A 23,186-nucleotide genomic window follows, 5' to 3' on the forward strand; every position below is an offset into this window, starting at 1 on the left:
TAGACCAGGCTGGTCTCGAACTCAAAAAGATCCACCTGCCTTTGCCTCCCAAGTGCTGGGATTAAAGGCGTGCGCCACCATCGCCCGGCCGAGAATTTTATTTTTAACTGATAAATAAAAACAGGAAAATTGTGTATATTATCAGGGCAACATGCAATGTTTTGATATTTATAGGCTTTGTACAATGTTTATTCATGTTAAACAAACCTTGTTTTCTTAGTTTCTGTTGTTTTTGTTTTATTTTGGTTTTGGTAATACTAAGGGCCAAATCCAAGGGTCCTGTACATGGTAGGCAGGCAGTTTACAAATGAGCCACACTCCCAGCTCAGCATTAAATACCTATCTCTTTGTACATTTCTAATATCCTCATGTAGCTTTTTGAATGTGCAGTACATCATTATTGCCTCTAGTAATCCTATTATCCATTAGCACATCGGGACTTCTTAACTCCTAACTATAACTAAAGGCCTCTTGATAGGCCTCTCCCCATCCCTTCCCCTCTTCCTCCCAACTCAGCCTCTGGTAACCACTATTATTACAACTTTCATGAAGTTCTTTCAGATAGGAGAGAGTAGTCTTTGTGTCCTTATTTATTTCACTTAACATAAGGTTCGATCTGTGTTGTCTCAAATGACAAATTTCATTCTTTTTATGGCCAGACATATGTCATGTATAAGTGCCATACTTCCCCACTATTCCCTGACGACATTTAGGTTGGTTCTGTTTCTTGGCTGTTCTGAGTAGTGCTATGGTGATCATGGCAGTGCAGGTGTCTCTTCCTTTCCTTTGGATGTGCACCTGATAGTGGAATTGGTGGCTCCTGTTAGTTCATTTTCACATTTGTGAGTGCCCTCCATATTGACTGGTTTTCAGAATGGCTGTGCTCACTTTCCCACTTACCCACTTTGTCTTCAGCATTCCTTGTCTTTCGTCTTTTCTGATAGCCATTCTTAAGATGATGAAATGATGTGTCGTTGCAGTTTTTAGTTTGATGCCATCCCATTTGCCTCCCTTTGGTTCCTGGGCTTCTAGTGTTAGAGTCTCGTTTTTTAAAAGAGATCTTTATCCAATTTATTTTTTTTATTGAAAAGCTGTATTTAGTAAAGACACATCTACAAACAGCTGGAATCTTGGAACAGGCGCTTTTCTGTGTGGCTGTGTTCCTCTAGGCTCCTACATTCTCTCACATTGAAACACTCCAGGACATCAGTCAGCTGTAGACAGAGATTTTGGCCAGTGACACCGTTATCCTTAGAAAATGTAATACTGATAATATTTTTTTGGAATATTGATTGATACATCAACATAAATAGAATTTTTAAGATGTAATCATATAAAAGAAAAGTTTTATTTTGCACATAAAATACATTGAACCTTGAAATAGTTTAAATGGAAAAGCAACTAACCCTCTCCCATGTTCATAGCCATATCACTTTCATACACTACAGCAGAATAAGTCACCAGAAAGACAAATAGCTAAAAGTTGAGAAAATGCAGCTAGAATGATTAAGGAGCTGAGTGGAATTGATTTCTAAGGAAAGATTAAAAGAACCATGTATGTATAACTTGGCTAAGTGACAACCAGAGCTGGAGGCAAAGAAAACTGTCTATAAATATTTGAAGAGTATAAACCAGGCATGCAAAACCCAATCTAGCGTGAGTTCCTAGTAACAGCTTTCTATACTGTTTACCTCTTGGCTGCTGCTGTAGAGAAAAGAGAAGCCCTAGACCCTTTTGCTGTTCTGGGCAATCATTTAGCAAGCACACTGCTGAACTAAGGGGAAGACACATGTCAGGCTTTATGGACCCTGCCTGGTCTCGAGGAACTTCCTTCATTCTTGTTTTCCATATGTCCAAGCATTAAAATGCTTAAAACACTATACGCACTTCATTCTTTTAATAACCTTGTTACATAGTGAATGAACTGGAAAGACCAATATTAAAGAGTAATACATGTAGAGTTCCTGGAAATGGGCTTTGTCTCCTATTCCTTCAGAACCTGATAATGGAAATGGGTCAAGATTTTCTTTTTCAAAGAGTGATCACATACAGTTCATCCTTATCTATCTGTTGTAAACAACAGAAGAGCATACCAGAGCCTGAATACAGTATAGACTCTACCCCATAACACTTGCATACTTGGCCAGTGTGTTGATAATTAATATTCATGTTGATGCCAGAAAGACTCTGCATTGCACACTTTTTTTTCTTTTGTTTTGTTTTTTAAGACAGGGTTTCTCTGTGTAACAGCCCTGGCTGTTCTGGAACTCATTTGTAAACCAAGCTGGCCTGGAACTCACAAAGATCCTCCTGCCTCTGCCTCCTCAGTGCTAGGATTAAAGGCATGAACCACCACACCCAGCTTACATTGCACACTTTTGAAGGCAGATTTACTTTTACTTAATATTGCTTATTGTAAACTGTGAGAAGAAACTTAAGTAAACATTTATAATTTGAATAAGAGAATTTCATTTTTCCCAAATTAGATTTCTTTTAAATATCTAACCTATAACAGTATAAATTGTGAATTTATATTTTTCAGTTCTAAGTTTAGGGAAAAAATATAATTGTTTTATTCTAATGTTTTTTTTGTATACATTTTGTGAAACAGAAAGAGGTTATAATAGAAGTGTACCTGGTACCTAAAAGGTACTCAGTCAGTATAAGTCAGTTGTATCTGAGTTATAGTAAATTTAAAATTATAACAGCTATCCTCATGGAACTTTACACTGCTTGAAAAATAATACCCCTCCCCTACTTACCAGTGATTTTGCAAAATAATTGAATATGTAAGCATCAAGTAATTATTTGTGATGTAACTAGGGTTTTTTTGTTTTGTTTTGTTTTTGTTTTGTTTTGTTTTGTTTTTTGCCTTGTTAAGAACCAGAGTTGTTCTTTCCAGAGTAGGTTGCAATTCTTCAGAGTACTGGCTTTACCTTTTACATTTTTTTTTTTTTTTAGCACCAAGCTCACCTTAGTTATTTAACTGGGTGCTTATTGAATGAATACAGCAACCAGGAAACCATTACTGTGGCTTCTGGAATCAACCTGCCTGCCAGGGTCTCCCTGGAAATAAAATACCTTTGATGGTTGGCCTCTCCAGAACAAAATCTATCAAGTGGCTGGTGCTTCCACGGCTGACCGGCTACACGCAGCCATTCTTGTGCTGGAGTAGTTGTCTCTTGCTCCCTTTTCATAGTGTTACTGCTTCGTTTTTTGTTGAATGATGTTGAACATAGTTTTAATTATTTGAGGCCTTGTCTCACAACCTAGATTAAGGATGCCGTTGCTGTCAGAATTTCATATCTAGAGTTTCGTTGTTTTCTATTTGTGTTCACTGCCAGGGAAACAAGGAAGAAGACGATAGTACTACAGTCAAGAGTAGCACAGAGCATGTGTTAAATGAAAGAAACAAAGATAATGATGAGAACCATCCTCAAATTAAAAAATAATAATGATAAATTGTATAACACGGATTGGGGGAGAGAAGAATCAAGTGAAAAAAATGTCTAACCAACCTGCTTGCAGGAAAGCTGGACGTGATTCTTGGCTTCAAAAACAAAACATTCTAATTGAATCCTACAAAATGAATTGAATATTTTTATATAAGCTGTGCACATTGGAGTAATTAGAAAGGGGGAAAGAAATTGGGTGTCACATTAATTGGTATTTACTTTGAAATGCATTTTGGGTTATATTCAATAATTTGCACTTTGTATGAATTTAATTAGATGCTATGTGCCCCAGGTTGTATTCCAGATGAAAATGGGGGAGTTTTTGGCAATAAGCAGTTGTACTATGTTATCAAATTGTTTTAAATAAACAGACACAATGCTCACTTCTATGAAGGACAGAATTGGAAACATTTCATCATTACAACGATAATGTTTCAATGTGGAAAAGATGTTAGCTATGGTGTTATTTAAGTCCCCAGAAATTACCAGAGGAATACAGGAAGTCCCCTTGCAAGAAAATACGCATGAAGGAAGAAATGGGTGGCTGGCCTCGGTGCTTGCATGCTACCCTTCGGGGAACCACTTCAAAGCTCCCTGGCTTATTTTACAATTAACTTGTTGATTTAATACGCCAAGGGAAAGAGTAAATGGAGAACCTCCAACAAGCTGTTCAGTGTAAGATATTTGAATAAACAAAAAACCTCTGTGTTGTTTAAATAGAGGTAAATTAGCTTGACAAACACTGAAGAGGGGAAATGTAGAAAAAACTTGTAAGCTCTTCGTTTTATGAAGAACCAAGTATTAGTTGCAAATGTTCTTCCCACTAATCTGGGATTGTTAAGTGTCAACAGTCATATCAAGCCATGTGTGCAGAAATTCTGACACTGAACCACTCTGAAGTATTTAAGTAGGATTTGAGTGAGCAGTATGTACCTCAGGTATTTTAAACTGTAAAAACCAATATTTTTTAAAATGGTGTTTATGGATGTTAAGATAGTTCTGTCTTTAGGAGTGAGGGTAACACAGTATGTGTTTTCATGACTTGTAACAGTAATTGCACTTGAAGATATTGCTGACCTAAAATTGAGGAATTTTATGTAAGAAGTTAACTACTTGAGTAACAGGGAAAGAATATTCTACAAATAGCAACTAAAGGTAGAGTTTTAAAATACACAGAAAGTAGGTTCCCCTTTTTACATTACATTTTATTTGCATGTGTGCATGTCTGTGCACATGCACTCACCTTTGTGATAAGCTTGTGGAAGTCAGAGGACAGCTTGGAAAAGGCAGTTCTCTCCCTCTGCCATGTGTGCTCCGAGAAACATAAGGGCTTGCCGGCAGGTTCTTTGATCTGCTCAACGTTCTCACCTGCCCTCCTTTATTAAAACTAGCAAACATTTATTTACAGATTTGTAGTTTGCAAACTGCTAATCATGAATACGATACCAATTTCTTTACCCTTTTCTAATCATTCTAATGTACCTACCTTATATAAAAACAGTCACTTTGAATGTGCTTTATATTTCAATTCAGAATCACATTCAGTAAACTGCTGTCATATAAATCTGTTATCCTATTTAAACCTCACAACAGACTGCATTAAGTAGCCATCATTCCATTCTTTAATAAACTGAGGTTCAGAGGTACACTGACTTGCCCAAGGTAGCCATCAGACTACATATTTTTTACTCACTTCCACCAAATCATTCCTTCACCCTTCACCTTCTCAATCAAGTAAGAAACAACATTTTCTTCTTTTTCATTTGAACTGTTTGGACCAAATGATTGGTTCTTGGCTTGTGAACAATGAGAGATTACTTTCTAGGAGTCTATGAAGTAAACAAATTCATTCATGTCTATGGTTTTTCCTGTGTAGATGAATATGACAATCCAGTGAAGGTCAGATGAAATTTTTAGATGATGTCCAGTGTCTAAGAATTGGGCAAAGCATTTCTTTTCATGGATTAAGGAATAGAAAGGTAGGCTGCTGAGGAAGACTTAGCAGGTGAGGGGCTTGATCAGAAATAACTAATGTTCTAATAGATGAAGAATACATCATTTCACCTGTGCCCATGACTTGGCAGAGACTACCTGGAAAGTAGACGTGGGAGAAGGGTGGGAGAGTGGGCAGTGTGGGTAAAAAAGCAGCTGGAAATACTTAGAATCCATAATGAGATAATTAAGACTAATTAGCCGGCCCTGTAGGCAGAAAGCAGCCCATTAAGTCCAGATCCAGTTTTAATAATGTACCTGGTTTTGAGGGTAGAGTCCAGCGCACCCCAGGGAATAAAATGCTTAGGGTAAAACTTTGAGGTTAGATTTCTTACCAAAGGAACAGCAACTCTGCACTGAACAATGTGTTTTTCTCCTAAAAACTCAGGTGAGTGTTGTGGTTTTCTAGAACTTCGGGAACCTCAGTTTTCTCGTCTATTAAATGGAGATGCTTATAGGATCACCGTGTGAACTGGGTGCCGAACTGCAAGTGCTTAGTAACTGTGAACTCAGAAACCCTGCCTGAAAGTCAGCAGCGACCACTATGGGCCTCACAGTGAGGCAGCTTCACTCCTTTTCCCCTGCTGATGACACTTCCTTGCGATTTTAAAATACCCTGCCCTGCCTGAAGTCACAAGTCATTTCAGAAGTCACCAGAACTCGAAATCAATTGACAGGGAAGCTGGACTGGAGCCAGGTTGTGACTTATGTTTGAAAGACCAGCCGAGCACTTTCCTTGAGCCCTCTGCTAAGCCAAACTTGAGAAGTGCCGTCTTCTTACAGCGTTGGACTTAGCAGGAGCTGTGGATATAGACATACAAGGACCACGGACTCTGCTGAGCTCACCCCCAGCTACTTGCCTTGAGTGGCCTATTTTCTCCACCCACTCCTGTGTCTCCTTGTGATATCCTTAATTTACCTTAGTTTGGACTAATTTAACAGGCAAGTCTTTACTTACTGTGTTAAATTTCTTTTACTTATACAGTGAGTTGCCACAACTCAATTTTAAACAGTATAAATATTATTTCATAGTTCTGGATGGCAGATGTCCAAAGTGGGTCTCAGTGAGTTAAACTAAGGTATTGGCAGGGCTGTGGTCTAGAAAGGCTGGCTTCCTGCCTCACAGCTTCTAGGGGTCCTATTTTTCAAGAACATTGAGCCAGGCTCATGCTGCCATCCTTAGGGTTCTCTCCTGCTTTTAAGGACTCGTAGATCCCAGTTGTACTCATTTTGAAGAGCACAAAATAGTTTTCTTTTTTCCTTCAGTTTTTTGAGAGGGTCTCACACCCTAGAACAGATTGCTCAACTGGGCTGGAACTCATAGCAGTCCTCCTGTTTCAGCCTCCTAAGAGCTGGCATTAAAAGTGTGTATCACCCTGCCTGGCAGACTTTCTATTTTAAAGACAGTTTATCAGTGGCCTTAATTTGACTTTATTATATAACTCAAAATAGTCCCATGTTCCCATGTTAGAGTTTTATCTATCATGCTGACATCACAAATGCCAAAGCATTTCATAGTGTTTATCATGTAGTATATGCTTAGCAGCTGTTGGTTACCATCATTTATAATTACTGTAATTACTTGTTGTTTATCTCTCCTTGCCCACTTTACCAAGTCCCCAGTGATCCAGCCACTGTCCGCTTTCAAATCTGAGGAACTCAGGATTCACTGTGTGTTTGTATATATTTCAAGGAGAGGAAGGTAAACTCAGCTTTCTGTCATAGCAGAAAGGTTTTTTTTTAGGCTCTGGTGCCATAAAATTGACATTTTTAAATGTACGATCCAAGGGTATTTGTCATATTTAGAGTATTTACAAGGTTGTATAACCACTACCATTATGTAAGTCCAAAATGTTTTCATCCCAACCTACCCCTTCTTCTGGCAACCACTTACTTAACTGCTTTCTGTCTGGATTTGTCCTAGAGTGACTATTGAATAGAAATGGAATCATGGCTTCTGTGTCTGTCTTTAACTTAGTATAATCATTTTGAGGCTTATCCCATGTTTTAGCATACATTGATACTTTTCCCCTTTTGATGGCTGGATATTTCTATGTATATACACACATACATAGACCTCATCTGCTCTTCAACTTCAATAAGCGGTTGGGATTTGAAATGTTTCTACCATTTGGCTATTATGAAATAATGCTGCTATGAATGTTAAATATAGACTGTTTGGTTTTGTTTGAGACAGAGTATCCCTCTGTGACCCAGACCTTCCTGGACCTGGAGTCCTCTGCCTCTGCCTATTGTGTGCTCTGTTTATAAGTGCACACAGTGTCTGTCAGCTTACTGGTTTTTCTGTGGTGACATGGAGTCAGGCAGTTCTGCAGCTCACCAGTAACTGTGAAACTCTTCCACAGTGCCTGTCTCACCATACTGCCCTGGCTGTGCCACGTCACACCCTGGGCTTCAGTTCTTAGCTCTTAAAGCAGGAATCAACTGTTTTAAACTCACCACCTTCAGATTTGTTTTGGGGTGAGGTTGATTGCTTTGGGTGAGGTTTTGTTGGTTTAGTTTGGATTTTTGAGGCGGGGTCTTATAGAACCCAGTCTAACTGCACACTCACTATGTAGCTGAGAGTCCCCTCAAACTCTTGATCTTCCTCTTACCATCCCTCAAGTGTCCAAGGTTTGAAACTGTGCACAACAATAAATGAAATGTACTAAAACTCAAATATTTGGCAACTAACATATTAAGAAAACCCCTATTCTGAATGTTTTCTCTGAAGGAAAAAAATTTTACAACATATAAAAACAATAACTTTTCTGTTCAACCTCATCTCCAGAAACCTAGGAAGGTGATTTGTTTGGGGGTGTCCTAAAATCCAAAAAAAAAAAAAAAAATCTTTTTTATGGGTGATGAAGAACTTAAAATGTGTATTAATATACTAACCTTTCAGAGTTGGTGGTAGTTTGTTAATGAATATTTTACCTATAAATCATATTCGTTTTGAGACCTCTGACTTACTAGAAAAAAGTCAGCCTTAGTCATAAGATCCTGACATGTACATTTTGCACAGTAAATACATCACTACATCCTTGAGTTTGCGACTACAAGACATCTCATGTTTCTTCTTTTGCATCAGAACCAGTAAATGGTACCTCTGTAGACAATATGATCGAGGAAGGGAGAAATCCTTAATGGATGATGATTAAAGTAGCCAGTTTTCCAGCTTAGGCCATAAGACCTAACCCTGCAGTCACACAGGAAGAGCACTAAGTGCAGTGGAGACGCTGCTCATGACCTCCCTCCTCCACCGGCCTCTTGAAACTCGCTGCTGCCTAGGGATCCTGTTTTCCTCACCAGCACCACGCTTCCTTTTACTCTCTTCTGTCTTTTGCAACTCCAAATTCAAGAGTCAGTGTCAGACTTCGCTCCATAATTTTGATGTCTTCCACTCCATCAGAGATACTGGGGAAGAGCATGAACTTAAGAACAAAACAGATGATCAGCATCTCATCATCACTGGCATTTATCAGCTGGAAGATATTTGGCAAGCTACTTAATTCTTTTGGGCTTCTCTGTTCCCATAAAAAATTGAGATTGTAGGATTTCATGGGATTGTGAGTTCCAACAGTTTGTTGAATATAGTAAGAGCCATGAGTGTGTTCTTTCACTAAATTCAGTACTGAATTCATCCAGACCCTATTCTAAATAATGGAGAGAGAGCTGTGATCAATGTAGATCACGTCCCTCCCCAAAAAGGTTGTATTCTAACAAAGAAAACAAATGACAGCGTCTGTAAGAGGTCCTGGCCAGTCATTTAACTCCAGTAAGAACAGGAAAGCAGGTTGGAAGTGACGGTGGAGGAGTCACTGGAGACCCAGTGGGCAGAGAGGGCCTGTGGACGCGCTGCTGCGTAGAGTAGCGCTGCTGCTCACCTCCCTGTTCACTGGTTTTTTTCTTTTTTTTTTTTTTTTTTCACGTGAGGAAATCGTTGGGGTTTTGTTTGTTGTTTTTCAAGACAGGGTTTCTCTGTGTAGCCCTGGCTGCCCTGGAATTTGCTCTGTAGATTAGGATAACCTCAAACTCAGAGATCCATATGCCTCTGCCTCCTAAATGTTGGGATTAAAGGCTTGCGCCACCACCACCCATCTGAAATCTTTATTTTTTTTAATTTTTATTAAAATTTAATTGAAATACAGTTGTGTCACTTCCCATTTTCCTTTCCTCTATCTTCATCCCCTCTCATGTCTCCTCTTCCAGCCTTCTCATGTCACTTCCCACGCCCTTTCAAACTGATGACCTCTTTTTCTTTGACTGTTATTGTTAGACACACACACACACACACACACACACACACACACACACATATATATAACTTGCTGAGTCCATTTAGTGTGCCTTAAGTGTATATGGTTAAGTAATCTTAGGGCTGACCACTTAAGGATCTCATCCCTGTAAAAGCTAGTTCTCCCTTTCTCAGTAGTCACTAGTTGTTATTTGTTATTTACCAGGCTAAATTGAGCCCTACCCCATTATCATGTCTGTTAATATTGTCATTATTCAGATCTTGTTTGGGCAGCCATATTATTGATGTTATTTAGGAACATCAGTGTGCCTTCCCTGTTATTTCTGAGATTCAATCTCCATGGTCCTCTGGCTCTTTACCTCTCTATGCCTCCTCTCCTTCCATGTTTCCTGAGCCTTCAGTACAGGAGTTGTGTTACAGATATTTAACTGAGTTCCCCACGTTCTGTTGATCTCTGCATTATGACCAGTTGTGATTTTTCTGTAATGGTCTCCATTTTCTGTAAAGAGAAGCTTCTTGAGAGGTGAGAGCTGCACTTACCTGTGAGTATAAGGAAAAGTTTTAGAATGCAGTTAGGAATTGTGCTGGTCTGGTAATAGCAGTAGTAAGTTCTCTTGTAATATCCATGACCTTAGATTTCTAAGACGAGGCATGGTTTCCTGCCTATTGAGTGGGCCTCAAGAATTTGGATTCGTGAAATTGATGGAATCTGGAAGATTGGTTTATCTGTAGTTCAAAATATAAAGTTGAAATGCAGAAGCTCTGAATTTTGTTTGTTATGAATAAACATCTCTTTGCATTGGAAAAGTCAAAGCTTTGTTGCAGAAGCTTCATTCCCAAAGGAAGGATATTTATTGGGCTGGCAGTCGTGTGGTCACACTTTATTTAATTATCATAATCACCTCTCTAAGTCCATGTTGAACTCAAGACAACGAAAATGCTAATGGCTGTCATTTATGAAGTGCCAGCAAGGGGAGGTACAGATGCTTTGTCATTTAATCCTCACAGCTAACTTTATGAAGTAAATATTGTGTCTCTTAATTACAAATGAGGACACTAAAGCTTAGATGGCAGACAGCTAACAGTAGCAGAGCCAGGACTGAAGCTTAGTTTCGGAACTTCCGCTCTTCCCAGCACTCTTCTGTCTGCAGGAATAACTCTCACTGTTCTTGTTAATAATCATTTTTAGAAAACACTTTATCATAGAGTAAGATTGTGTTTTTAAATTCAATGTGCATGTGTAGTCTATACCTAGGATTTGACAATAGTCACTTCTACTATTTATTAGAGTAGGCTTTTGTTTTTTCCTAGAATCTTTTTTGTGTTTCCTTTGTGGTGGTAATGTTTGAACCCAGGTCTTTCACAGATGCTAGGCACTGTTACTACTCTACCATTGACCTACCCCCCAAGGCCCTTTTTTAAAATATCAAGAGTTTTTAAAATAATAATAATAATAATAATAATAATAATAATGTAAAAGGTTTTCAAGTAGCTGAGCCTGCCTTTGAACTCCTGATCCCCCTGCTTCTACTTCCAAGTACTGATAATATAGGCTTGGACTTCAATCAGACCAGACCAAAGACTTTGGAAACTTGTTGAACAACTGTTTTTCATTCAAACATAGTACCTTCCTAGTAACAGAAGGCACTATTTTTGGAGCTAATACTGCAATACTAGTACATATATACTATAAGTCATAGTATAGATGAAACATCTATTTTTCATGTATTTTAGCATTTAATCTTTACAGAAACCTTAAAGATAGATAGTTTTACCTTTATTTTGTAGATGAGGAAGCTGAGATTCAGTGATTAATAAAATACCCAAGGTTAAATAATTTGTGGTAAAAGTCAGATTCCTGAATCTGTGTACTGTAGAGCCCTGCATAATCACCCATCACAGGAAAACAGTAGCACACTATGGCAGCACACTGAGGCTAAGCCCAAGATAGTAGCTAGTGTAGGTTAGTAGTTAAAAATTTACATATGCACATTATAAATTTCCTCTCCTTCAGTGCACAGAAGTCTTGATCAAATGGTGATGGTATTATGTAAGTGGCTACAGTATTGCTGGTATTATTAAATGTGTGGTTAAAAATAAGGGGGACATACAACAGACATAGGAAGGAGATGAAGTACTTGTATGTAATGTCTGAGAAGGGAGTAGCCATCTTTAGATGACATCTTTGGATGCGAGCCTTGAAAATAACTTCTGTGGCAAACGGTGCTGGATATGAAGAATGATATGGTCACATAACCACTTGACAGAGCCAAGATTATAAATTGGCCTGCCTTAGCCTTTACCTAAGATCTTAACCTATGACTAGAACACCAGGAAAGATTGATTGACTTTTGGCATCTTTTTGTGTTCTCCATTCTGTTGGACTCTAAAGACAAATTATATAGGTTTTAAGGGAAGAGGGAAATCATAAAAGATGAGGGTCAACCAAATCAGCCACCACTGAAGAGTCAAAAGCTCCACTATCGAGTGGTGTGTGTGTGTGTGTGTATGTGTGTGTGTCGCCTTGGACTTCATCATCTGAATAAGGATGAGTACGTCAGTTTCTCTAAAGTTGACAGGCATCTAAATCATCTGGAAAGCTTGCTAAAACAGTTGCTGTTCTCTGCCCCCAGAGATTCTGATGCAGTAGAGTAGGTCTGGATTGGAACCTAGAAGTTGGCATGTCATAAGCCCCAGGTAATGGTCCTGCTTCTAGGGCAAGTATCAACCATTGAGGACCACTAGTCTCTTCTCTGAAGTTGTTTACTATCAGATGCTGCATTTTAAAACCACTAATAGCTCAGAAATCAGAAGGTCTGAACTATATAGTTCTCTTCTAAGTGGCACTTTCAGCAAGACATATAAGCTTTTTCTGTTGTTTCATTAGTAAATGGTTCCCTGTGGCATAGGATGAACCAGAGTCCAATCTAATTTCAGAGAAACCAATTTTGAAAAGAATAGTATGTGTATTATTAGTATGTGAGGATTCTGTTTTGACAGAATTCTTAAGGAAAATATAGGTCTACCTTTATATGAAAAATTAATAGGTAATACCTCTTTTTACTCTCATCCGTAATGAACAGGAAGTGTTCCATGGAGAACAATTGAAATATAAATGAACCATGAGGGGGTCATTTGTTAATAAGTTAATTTTTAAAGATTTGTTTGTATTTATGTATATGTGTGTATTTGAGACTGTGTGCCCCCAGAAGAGGGTGTTGGATCCCATGGAGTTAGAGTTAGAGGCAGTTGTGAGCTCCCTGAGGTCGGTGTTGGGAGCAGAGCTCAGATCCTCTGTAAGAGCAGCAAGTGCTCTTAATTACTGAGGCAGTTATGTCTCCGGCCCCCATAAGCTAATATTTTAAAGAATATAAATAAAAGAAAATAATAACTTAGAACTATCTGAGCACTTGAGTCTGTGAGCCCTTTGGGGCCTTGGCACCAAAAGAGAAAAAAGGAAAAGGAGAGAATGTTGTCTGTGAAGCTTTGGAAGTAGGGAAACTCTGAGGGCCCCAGGAAGTAAAGATGGGTGGCAATGCCTGGGCATGAGTCAGATAAGAGCCAGTAAAACGATAGGGGTGAAATGGCTGTTGAGTAATGTTGCTGTTTCATTTGGTGTCAAGGACAGAGAAAAACTAGAATGTTCAGTGAGCCAAAGCACCAGTTGTTGCATAGATGGGATGCCGGCTGACCTCTTCACAGGAACGTTTCTAAACCTGAGTGAAGCGCTCAGTGTTGAGGCTGATGTACATTAGCACGCGTTTTAAACCATAGCAACCCTTTTGTTTCTTCTGTAGGTGAAGATGAGGATGAATTTGAGAATTTTATGCTACCTCTCACAGTCTCTTTTGAAACAGTTTTGCAAATATTCAACAACAACTTTAAACAAGAAGAAGTGAAGGTGAGTTTGTTTCCAGACATAACATGAGGAAGGACAAGTATTCTTTCTCAGTGCCTAACACCAGAGAAGTTCCTTGTATATGTGTATATGTGTGTCTCGGGCCCACATTTCTAAGTAATATGCTTGTGAGACGTGCTTTAATGTAGGCACTTTTCTAGTTTCGATGCAAATGAACTGTGAGGTCAGTGACTGGCTTAGGACAGTCAGTTCATGGTTAGATGGTGCAGATTTGTCTCCAGTGATGCACACTGACTGTGATAGCACAGTTCTCGTGGACAGACCACTTTAAACATTGCTCCCTCCCATTCACCCTGCTCTGTGTGTTTCAGCATATCCATATAGAGACATGCACACATGCTAAAACCCTACATCTCTGAAGATTTTTTAAACAAGAATTTATATAAATCAAGACTTTATTAAATGGCTAGGCATATGTGTATAAATAGGATCCAGTCTTGAAGTGTTGCATTCTTAAACTGAACAAAGTGATTAGGATAACTGATAGCTAAATAAGGCTTTATGTGCCTGTGGGAGCCATATTAGGATTGATTTGACAAGTCAGTTCAGCTGTGGCAACAGTCATAATATCTAAGACAACATTATGTTTTATTAGTAAAATCCTTAAGTGTAGCAAGCTGTTTGTGACAGAACAGCCCCATATTTTAACGTGGGGGATGGGAAGCAGGAGCTTTGCCAAACAGGAATAGTGTCTCCTGAAATTACACTGTATTGGAGCTATAGTAAATAGATTGGTACTGATTATTTCTTTTTAAGAATAATAAATACACTCCAGAGAAGTAGGTACCCTTGTTGGTGATGCCCTAGTCACATGTTATTGTTATTTGAAATAGGTTGAAATATGAACCATCTTTTCATGGCGTCTCTTCTCCTCGTTTCTTCCCTCCCTCTCTTATTCTTTCTCTCATACACATGCACACAAATACCATGAAACCAATTAGAAAAGGGTGGCCATTACTGGTATTTAGACAGTTCTTCTGTGAACAAAATAATTACCCACGTGCTATACCTTTTAGTTTAAAATAAAGTTCTTGAACTTTCTGCTTATCAGGATAACATAGTCATGAAATTTTAAAAAGTAAGTGAGATCTTAATTTTTCTTTGTTTATATGGTGTTCCTGAATTCTTTGTCAGTTCCTAGCCAAACTAACTATATTTTTTAGATGTCTTCAAATGCTTCTGACCAACAGAATCTTGGCAGCTTTTAAGTAGCCCTTGCTGCCCCTTACCAAAAAGATTTGATGAGGTTAAAAACTGCCATCTTTATAAAAATTACATTTGTCTCATTTGAGGATTTCATTATATTCCAAGCCTGTTTGGATGTAATTCCATCTAGTTTGATAGAAACCATCTTCCTAGAATCATTTTTAATGGAGTTCCAGTGATATATCCCTAAACTAGCAAGTTCTTAACGACCCTGGAAAGTGACTGCTTGATTACACTTTAACGGTATTTGCAAATAAAATCACAAGTAATTAAGGGGAAATCTCCAGGCTTTTGAGCAAGTTTGATGCATGATAACTGCCTGATTCAGCTTCATCTAGAGTAATGCTGTGTAGGCAACAGCTACTGAGATCAATAGCAACGTAATGATAGTAGCAGAATTAAGTGAGTAACCTGAGAACTGTGCCTCAGAATGCATGCAGCTGCCACGAACCAAGGCCACACAGTGCACTCCGTGCTTCCGTCCTAAATGTTCATCAAAAGACGCCCTGCAGGAAAATGGAGTTAGATGCTCTTTATTGCTGATCGTGTCTCTTGCCACATTTATCAGGGAAATTGGATTAGCAGTTGGCAGCTGCAGGTAGACAAGATTCTGCAGTGATTAAATATGCAGCTTGGCTGCATTTGTTGTGACAGACCTTTAGTAAATTCTACTGTAAGCACCATCTGTCTAATTTGTATGAAGAAAACTTGGTGCTTAAAGCTACCAATAAGGAACGAAATCTGTTGCTTTATCGTAAACAAAACTTTTGCATTAGTGCTCTTAAATGTAATTTATTAGGTTAAGGCTATTTTTCTATCATGGTGAATAAATAATACATGCAGAGGTGCTCTCAGGTATTTCATTTTGCAAGTACTAAAGATAAAAACAGTTCTGTTTTGTCCTCCAATAAAGTGTTTAGTATTCCAATCCACAGGAGGTGATGTTGTTAAAATATCTTTATGAAAATGCTGCAGGACTGCCAAATTCATTTAATTTGCAGCCCTTACCGGATCGTCTAAATCCCTATTTATAGATACTTTTCAAATGCAGAGTTTAGGACCTATGGTGCCAAACTGAGATACTGTGAGGGAAAGAAATGCTGAAAAGCCCCTATTTATAACTTTGTTTTCCTTACTTAGTCCTAATAAAATTGAAGAGAATGTTGAATTTTTGTCTTGAGGTTTTGTTTTGTTTTCGGTTTTTCTTTCTCCAAAGTCAAGGGGAAAGAAAGAAAGAAACAAAACAAAACAGCAACAACAAAAAATCCTGATTCCAGAGTATTATTTCAAAATGTTTCATGCTTCCCACCCCCCCATCCTTTTATCCATATTAAAATATAGTGTGCTGTTACCCTAGCCCATGCATATTTTTCAATTCAGCCATGACGTCACGGGTTTTAAGGAAAATGAATGAAAAACTTCTCAGAGGAAGAGGAGCAGTTAAATAGGAACCTGCTATCTTTAGTCCCTTCGTAAAAACTCCCCGATGTTAAATTATTTAAAATCCTTGATTTTCAGCATGCGCACATTAAAAGTTTTCGCACTAAGTGCCAAATGTTGCAAACAGCACTTTAACAGAATGATTTTGCTTTGATCCCTGTAGCAGTTCCTGAATAATTTATCACAGGTTATTGCCTTAATTCTGGAGAGGGATAGAGCAATAAAGGCAGATGAAAACACTCCAGTTGAAACACCTTGGGGCCTGCTCATTCCTCTGACACGGCTCTTTTGTTGGAACTATTTAGAGGTTATTAAGATGTGTCTCCAGAATTAAGAGTATGCTGTAAGGATGAAGACAGCCATCTTAATTCTAAAGACAAAGCACAATGACCCTTCACCTTCTTTTTCTTTGTTGTTATTATATAGTAGAATTATGAGGATAATATTATAGCTGCCCCAGTAGTACCACTACAGTAAAGGGTCTGTCAGACTTCCCATTAGAAACCCTGTTTGGGGGTCAGGGTGGAAGGAGCTGCGTTTCAGCTGTTTCCCAGCCCATCCGTCTCACCCTTGGCACACAGACAACTGCTCACCATGCCGCGGACTGAAGCCCTCAGCAGGTTCTTCTTGAACTCTCCAAAAAGGAGTCCATAGGAGCAGATCACCAGACCTACCCCACTCCTCAAATGTGCCTCAAGAAAATTATTAGAACTCATCACCTTTTAGATCTGCCCCCACCCCCAAGATTCTGAGTTATTTGCTAGCTAGTGTGAGCTTCTGGTTAAGGCTGTCTGTTTCATACCAGAGCTGAGTATTGAGAAAATTCTCCTGTAGAGTTGTTTATGTATGTGTGTAGACTCTATGCTGCCCTGAGAGGACTGCTATTTTTTTAATATAATGAATCTGTTTCTTACATTAAGATTACACTTTACAGCTAGAGTGAATCTATCTAAAACTTACGCTTAGTTTGTTATATGCTGTCTCTGCTCTGAAGTAACACTTTCCAAAAGTAAAACATTAGTAAATTTTATGGCCACATTTTACTGTATTAAAAAGACCATAGGTTTGCTTAATTAGAGCATTTATATCAGCTTGGTACCTTCAAGGAAGGAAGTCTGACCAAATAAAAATTAACCTTTTATATGATGACATTTTATGAAAAACCCTTTGTACAAGGAATAAAGTAAAATTCATGGTTCTTATTTACGAATTTAGAATTGAATAATGGATATCTTATATGTATATGGAAACTCAAATTACCTGAAGAGTAGCCTGTATAAGTGTACATAAAAATAGAATTTTTAAAAAGTGCTATAATAGATGGCAAAGCCAAGTAGAATCCATAGGACAGCATAGACAGCAGCCAGAATGCCAGTGTTCAGAGGGCGCTTCATAGACGGCAGATTTTGTTCTGGAGGCTGCAAAGAAGGAAGGAAGCTGAGAAAGAGACTAGTTCTAACTGGTGAGAAAAAACTGAATAATAAGCAATTTTAAAAAGTAGCAGTAACATGAGGTAATTGTGAGGAGGCCTGGTGACTATAGAAGAGCAGAAGCTGATGATGTTACAGGAGAATGCTAAATGAGTCATTTTAAGCAGAAAAAATTGAAATTAGAAGTTTTCAGATTCAGAACTTTGGGTTCCCATCATTCTGTAAACAGAAATAGAAATTGAGTAGTCCCCTGGACAATATCCAGGTACACTGAGTTGCCTGTTAGGTAGGAGGAGCCGAATGTCTGACTGCTTGCTATAATTTGTTCCTTTAAAATGTCCTCTGTAATTAAGATGGTCAAAATTCATTGCTTACTTGATAACTTAGGCATCTTACTAGACAGATTTCTCTTCATTACCTAAGTCAATCTGTAGAGATCCTGAGACTCTTTTCTGGCTTAGCATTTCTACTGAAGCAGTATATTCAGAAATCACAGTTGCATATCTCTGCGATCCCACCTCCTTGTTGGGCAATTATGTTTATTCGTGCTCTTTGTTCTGACATTCTAGCATCTGTTCACGGGTTTTCTTTTCTCTTCCTAATCATCATCCTAAGGACAGCTTAATTAAGAGTCCAGAGTATGAGTCAGATCTTTTTTATTCATGTCAAGGAGGTTTGGTTTGGCTTCCCCCTCTCCCTTCTAAAACCATTTGTGAACCACACTTACTATTTGTCAAGCTATTGCTAGGCATTTTTGCACACAAATGGATTTCTCGTAGCAGGTCTATAGAATGGCCATAATTATAATTAGCCCCTTTGATAGATGAGGAAACTAATGGATAAGCTGCCTTGCCTTTAAGAATTAAACAAAGAGTTCAATTTCAGAGTCTTATGACATTAAATACAGAACTTTTTTCCTTACATCATTCACTAACTTGAACAATATGGCTTCCTTTCTGAGTATATCATAATGCAGTAGGTCACCTCTTGTCCTGAGTTATTGCAACTTTTCTTTGGGGTCTTTAAATGCCAGTGCATTTCTAGGGCAGACTAAATTGTATAGTGAGATTGATTTTAGTCAAGCCAGTTGGTTGAGATTTGTTATTAAATAATGTCTAGACTATATATCTCTTGTGAAATTATGAGTCCCGTTTTATTTTTTTTTTTAATTTGGCAGTATTCAGATAAAACATATATTGCATCTCAATGTTTCTGTGCTCCTGGAATTAAGAATTAGCTCAATTTATAAGAAGCAAAGTGGAGTTGGTCAGCAGATTGATGGTCTGTTTATTAAAGAGTCTATGGTTTTCTATGGAAAGGGATCTGAGCGAGACATTTTAGCTAATGAATCAGAATCAGATATGTGGTCATTATTGCCTGATTATTACTCCATCTGCTCTGCACTAACGTGAAAATCAATTACTGTGTCTCTTTCCCACTGACAGCGTATGTTGATCGGGCTGGCAAGAGATCTTCGAGGGATTGCCTTTGCACTGAACACAAAGACCAGCTACACCATGCTGTTTGACTGGATGTATCCTTATTACACTGTGACAATACCAGCTCTGTGCACAGAGGGATGCCAGGCCCCTCTCTTTCGTTTAATAGTGTGGCACAGTAGGGAAGAGGAAACAAAGCTAAATGAACTAATGTGTAATCAGCTAAAAATTACAGCACAGTGGCAGCAGTGCAGATAACTGAGCACAGCATTTGGAGACCCAGCTCAAAGAGGTCACTTTTTTGATAGATACCATTAAATATTGACAACTTAAAAATCACTTCCCTCAAATGATTGTTTATGTTGGGGCTGCAGGCATCATGTAGCTAATATCTGTACTTGTGACCAGTGATTTGTACCATGTGGTATTTTCTGAGGAGACTTTGAAGTCTCTGTTCCATCTCAATTAGCAGGGCTGAGAAGGTTAGTTTATCTTTTCAAGATTTTACTCATAATGCTACAGTTGGCCATCTGATGAGGATGTTAACAGTCATGAAGGTGGCAGGGATAAATGACTAGGATTTGTCATTTGCTATAAAATTTGAATTTACCGTTACTAAACCATGGTATAGATGGGAGGAGGGGAATCCCTATATAGAAATGCTTCATCACATAAGAATAAAAAGAGACAGATGAGATCCCAGCTCTTCAATTACTGTGTAAACCTCAGCAAATCATTCTATTTCTCGGAGACTTGATGTCATCAACCAGCAAAGGAGACAGTCTAGTATCCTGGCTTACTGTGTCCAGTCAGATAACTAAACATTCTGTCTGATGTCTGACACACACACACAATGACCATAAACATTTTTAACATGTTAATAGTACTCTGAGTCATCTTTGATCCTAACAGGAGATGACTGTTTATACAAGTCATTGAAGTATGATAGCTTCATGCCCTTTATATTTGAAACCAGCAGCACCTAAGAAAATTCTACTTTAAAGCAAACTGACTTGTTTTATTTCATGGCTTTCTTTCTTGAAACAGTGTTTTGTGTAGCCCAGGTTGACCTCAGACTTGACATGGAACCAAGGATGAGCTTAATCTCCTTGTCTTCCTGCCTCAGCCACCTAAGTGTTGAGATTACAGACCTGTAACATGCCCAGCTTAATTTACATTTGAGGGGTACTACTTCTCTCTTGCTTTATTTAAGTCTTTCTTATACTAACTTTCTTTATATTTTGTAAAGGAAACATCTTAAAAGCAATGTACAGTGACTGTGCCATAGTTATGGCCCGAAACATAACAGATCTGAGCATATTTTAGAGCACCACACATTATGAAATTTGTAAACACTAATGTTAGTAGAGTATTAGTGACTTATGGTTTTAGTTGCTAGGGAAACCTACTTCCTCATTTATTTTCTTATAGATCATACAGATAAGATTTTTTTCATGGCCCTGAAGACTCAACTACATGACTTATTCATATAATGTATGTGGCCAGAGGTTATAAATTTAATCATTAGAAAGTCTTAATTTAATCTACTAAGGATAGACCAGATACATATGACTGTTTTATTTCTCTATACACCCATTTCCAAAATCAAAACTTTCATTTATTTAGAAAATTATAAAAGCCTAATTTTGGTATGAAAAATTGCTAATTCACTTGAAACCAGGCTCTAAAGCCAGCCTGTCCAACAGTTAATGGGGTTTTTTCCTGTTCACCAGTTCTAAGAAGAGCCAAGGTCAGAAACTCCCTCCTGTGTCAATAAATATAATCTGGTTTCCATTTCAGCATTTGTCCAGCAGATGGCAGAAACGGAAAATCTTGGGACGTGGTGTTTTATTTTGAACTAGAAACCAGTATCTCCTCCATTTGACCATAGATGTTGAAGTTATTGGGGTCAGGAGCAAAGGGCGAGATGTCACTTAAGCGGCAAGCTGTGCTACACTGCAAGACGCAGTGGCTTGCTACTGGCCTTGCTTATAATAATTGAGTTTCAGTAGCAAATCAGCTTCCTTGGGAAAAGGCCAAAGGCTTTTCATAATTGTATTGACAACAAAATGAATATGATAAATGGTGTTCATTCAGTTGAGACAAGATTTATAGTTTTCCTTTGGGCAAGGGATGAAGAGCAAATATTTATAATAATAGTAAAATTTGTTTAAAAGTTACATTATTTGATCATTCAAAAAGCTTTATTAAAATATTTTGAAATACTTTTAACAGTTTCAGGTGATAAAGTACAGATTCTTTCCAAAGTATTCAAGTAATGCAAAAATGAATAAGTATATGATTTTTTAAAAATGCGGATATGAAAGTCATTTATTCTTCCTGAAATATTGATATGTCAAGCCGTCAGTGATGATTCCCACATTACTGCTGGGGAAAGTTTATTTGCCTCTTATCCACATAGATGTGTGTTCTTAATTTGTTATGCAATCCTTAGCTTGCAGAAGAAACATTCCTGTAAGAGCACATGTCATCGTAAAGTCAAAATACATTTTATTTATGATGATTGTTTGATAAAATGCTATTTTAGTGTTTAGCTATTTAATTCAGAAGCATCTCTATGAACACTGACTGCATTAGCTGGTACACAAACTGCATTGCTTATCACTCCATCCTTCCGAAACTAAATGGCCTGAAACCACACAGCAACCATCTTGATAATTTTCCCATGACTAGAGGATTCAGCAAGAAATCATTCATTTATACCTTTGCCCCTAAAGTAAGAATGCAACAATAAGAAAACTACCTTAGAGTGCATTGAAAGACATTATTTAAACCTTTCCCAGGCTATACTTAGATTAAGGTGTCAAGAGTCCCGAGGGAAACTGAAAAAATAAGCAACTGTGAATATCATTTCCATGCACTCTGACTTTCATGATGTGGTTGTAAGCTCACAGAGGCAGTCAGTGCTGTTTATTAACATCATAAGCACACACACAAACCAAGCAAGACTATGGGGTGCAGAAGAGCACGAGCTCCGTAGTCAGTCTGAAACGCTAGCCTTCGTGTTACCATCTCACGACCTGTGGGTCTTGGGTACATTACTTTGAGTCTCAGAGTCACAGCTCCATGAGACAGGGCGAATAATCTCCATCCCATAGTTCCCTTGTAAGAATTGTTGTGATGGTGTGGTTATGAAAAGGTCCTACTGAAATGTCTGGTACAAATAACTGTCTCCACTGTCACTTCTTTTCCTAAAACAATTAACAAAGGACTCATACTTGCTTGCTTAATCAGCAAAGTGGGCTTCCGTGGCACAGTGTGCTTGGTTCTAAGAACAGTATAGGTTACTGACACAAAATTCTTACCTCCGATGAACTTTTTAGTTCAAACAGGTCCTGTGTGTGACTGACTTACAACATAGGAAGCTGTAGATGCCATAACGAGAACACAGACAGGGAAGAGATGTCATTTATCTGGGCGTCAGGAAGGCCCTGTAAAGGTGACCCTGTCATCTAACTCTTGCTAGGTCAGGTAAGACTGGACCCTAGAAAGTTAAGAAGAGACCGTTTCAGGTGATCATCACTTGAGGAGGGGTAATAAAGATGCTTCATTAGGACATGGCTTACCTCATGGTTAGAGAAACAGGTTGTCTGGGACTCTTGACTGTCAGACTCCAAAATGTATACCCATTTTGTACAGGCAACATGGAACCTGTAGAATAAGTTCTGATTGATCAACATAATCAGAAGTATATCTCTATTAGAAAGTAATTGGCATTGTATGTGAAACAAGTTAAACAGGAGAAGAAACAAAACCTAAACAAGCCACCAGTGAGCCAGCATTCTTTGGAATGTGTGGTTTGTTTTTTTGTTTGTTTTTGGTTTTTTGGGGGTTTTTTGTTTGTTTGGTTGGTTGGTTGGTTTTGGTTTTTCGAGACAGGGTTTCTCTGTGTAGCTTTGCGCCTTTCCTGGAACTCACTTGGTCACCCAGGCTGGCCTCGAACTCACAGAGATCCGCCTGCCTCTGCCTCCTGAGTGCTGGGATTAAAGGCGTGTGCCACCACCGCCCGGCTCTGGAATGTCTGTT

At 38.4% G+C, this 23,186-nt stretch overlaps 1 protein-coding gene across 2 annotated transcripts in view; it reads left to right on the forward strand.

The window, feature by feature from the left end:
* The window catches only part of Ranbp17 (RAN binding protein 17), a 341,764-nt gene that overhangs the window by 236,352 nt on the left and 82,226 nt on the right, over positions 1 to 23,186 (forward strand). For both annotated transcript variants that reach the window (XM_037200543.1, XM_037200544.1), the window contains 2 exons: positions 13,503 to 13,606; positions 19,146 to 19,234. In XM_037200543.1, the coding sequence (XP_037056438.1) occupies positions 13,503 to 13,606; positions 19,146 to 19,234 (193 nt within the window). The remainder of the gene's footprint in view (positions 1 to 13,502; positions 13,607 to 19,145; positions 19,235 to 23,186) is intronic.

Source organism: Peromyscus leucopus, chromosome 8b (assembly GCF_004664715.2).
Source record: "Peromyscus leucopus breed LL Stock chromosome 8b, UCI_PerLeu_2.1, whole genome shotgun sequence".
Taxonomy (NCBI): domain Eukaryota; kingdom Metazoa; phylum Chordata; class Mammalia; order Rodentia; family Cricetidae; genus Peromyscus; species Peromyscus leucopus.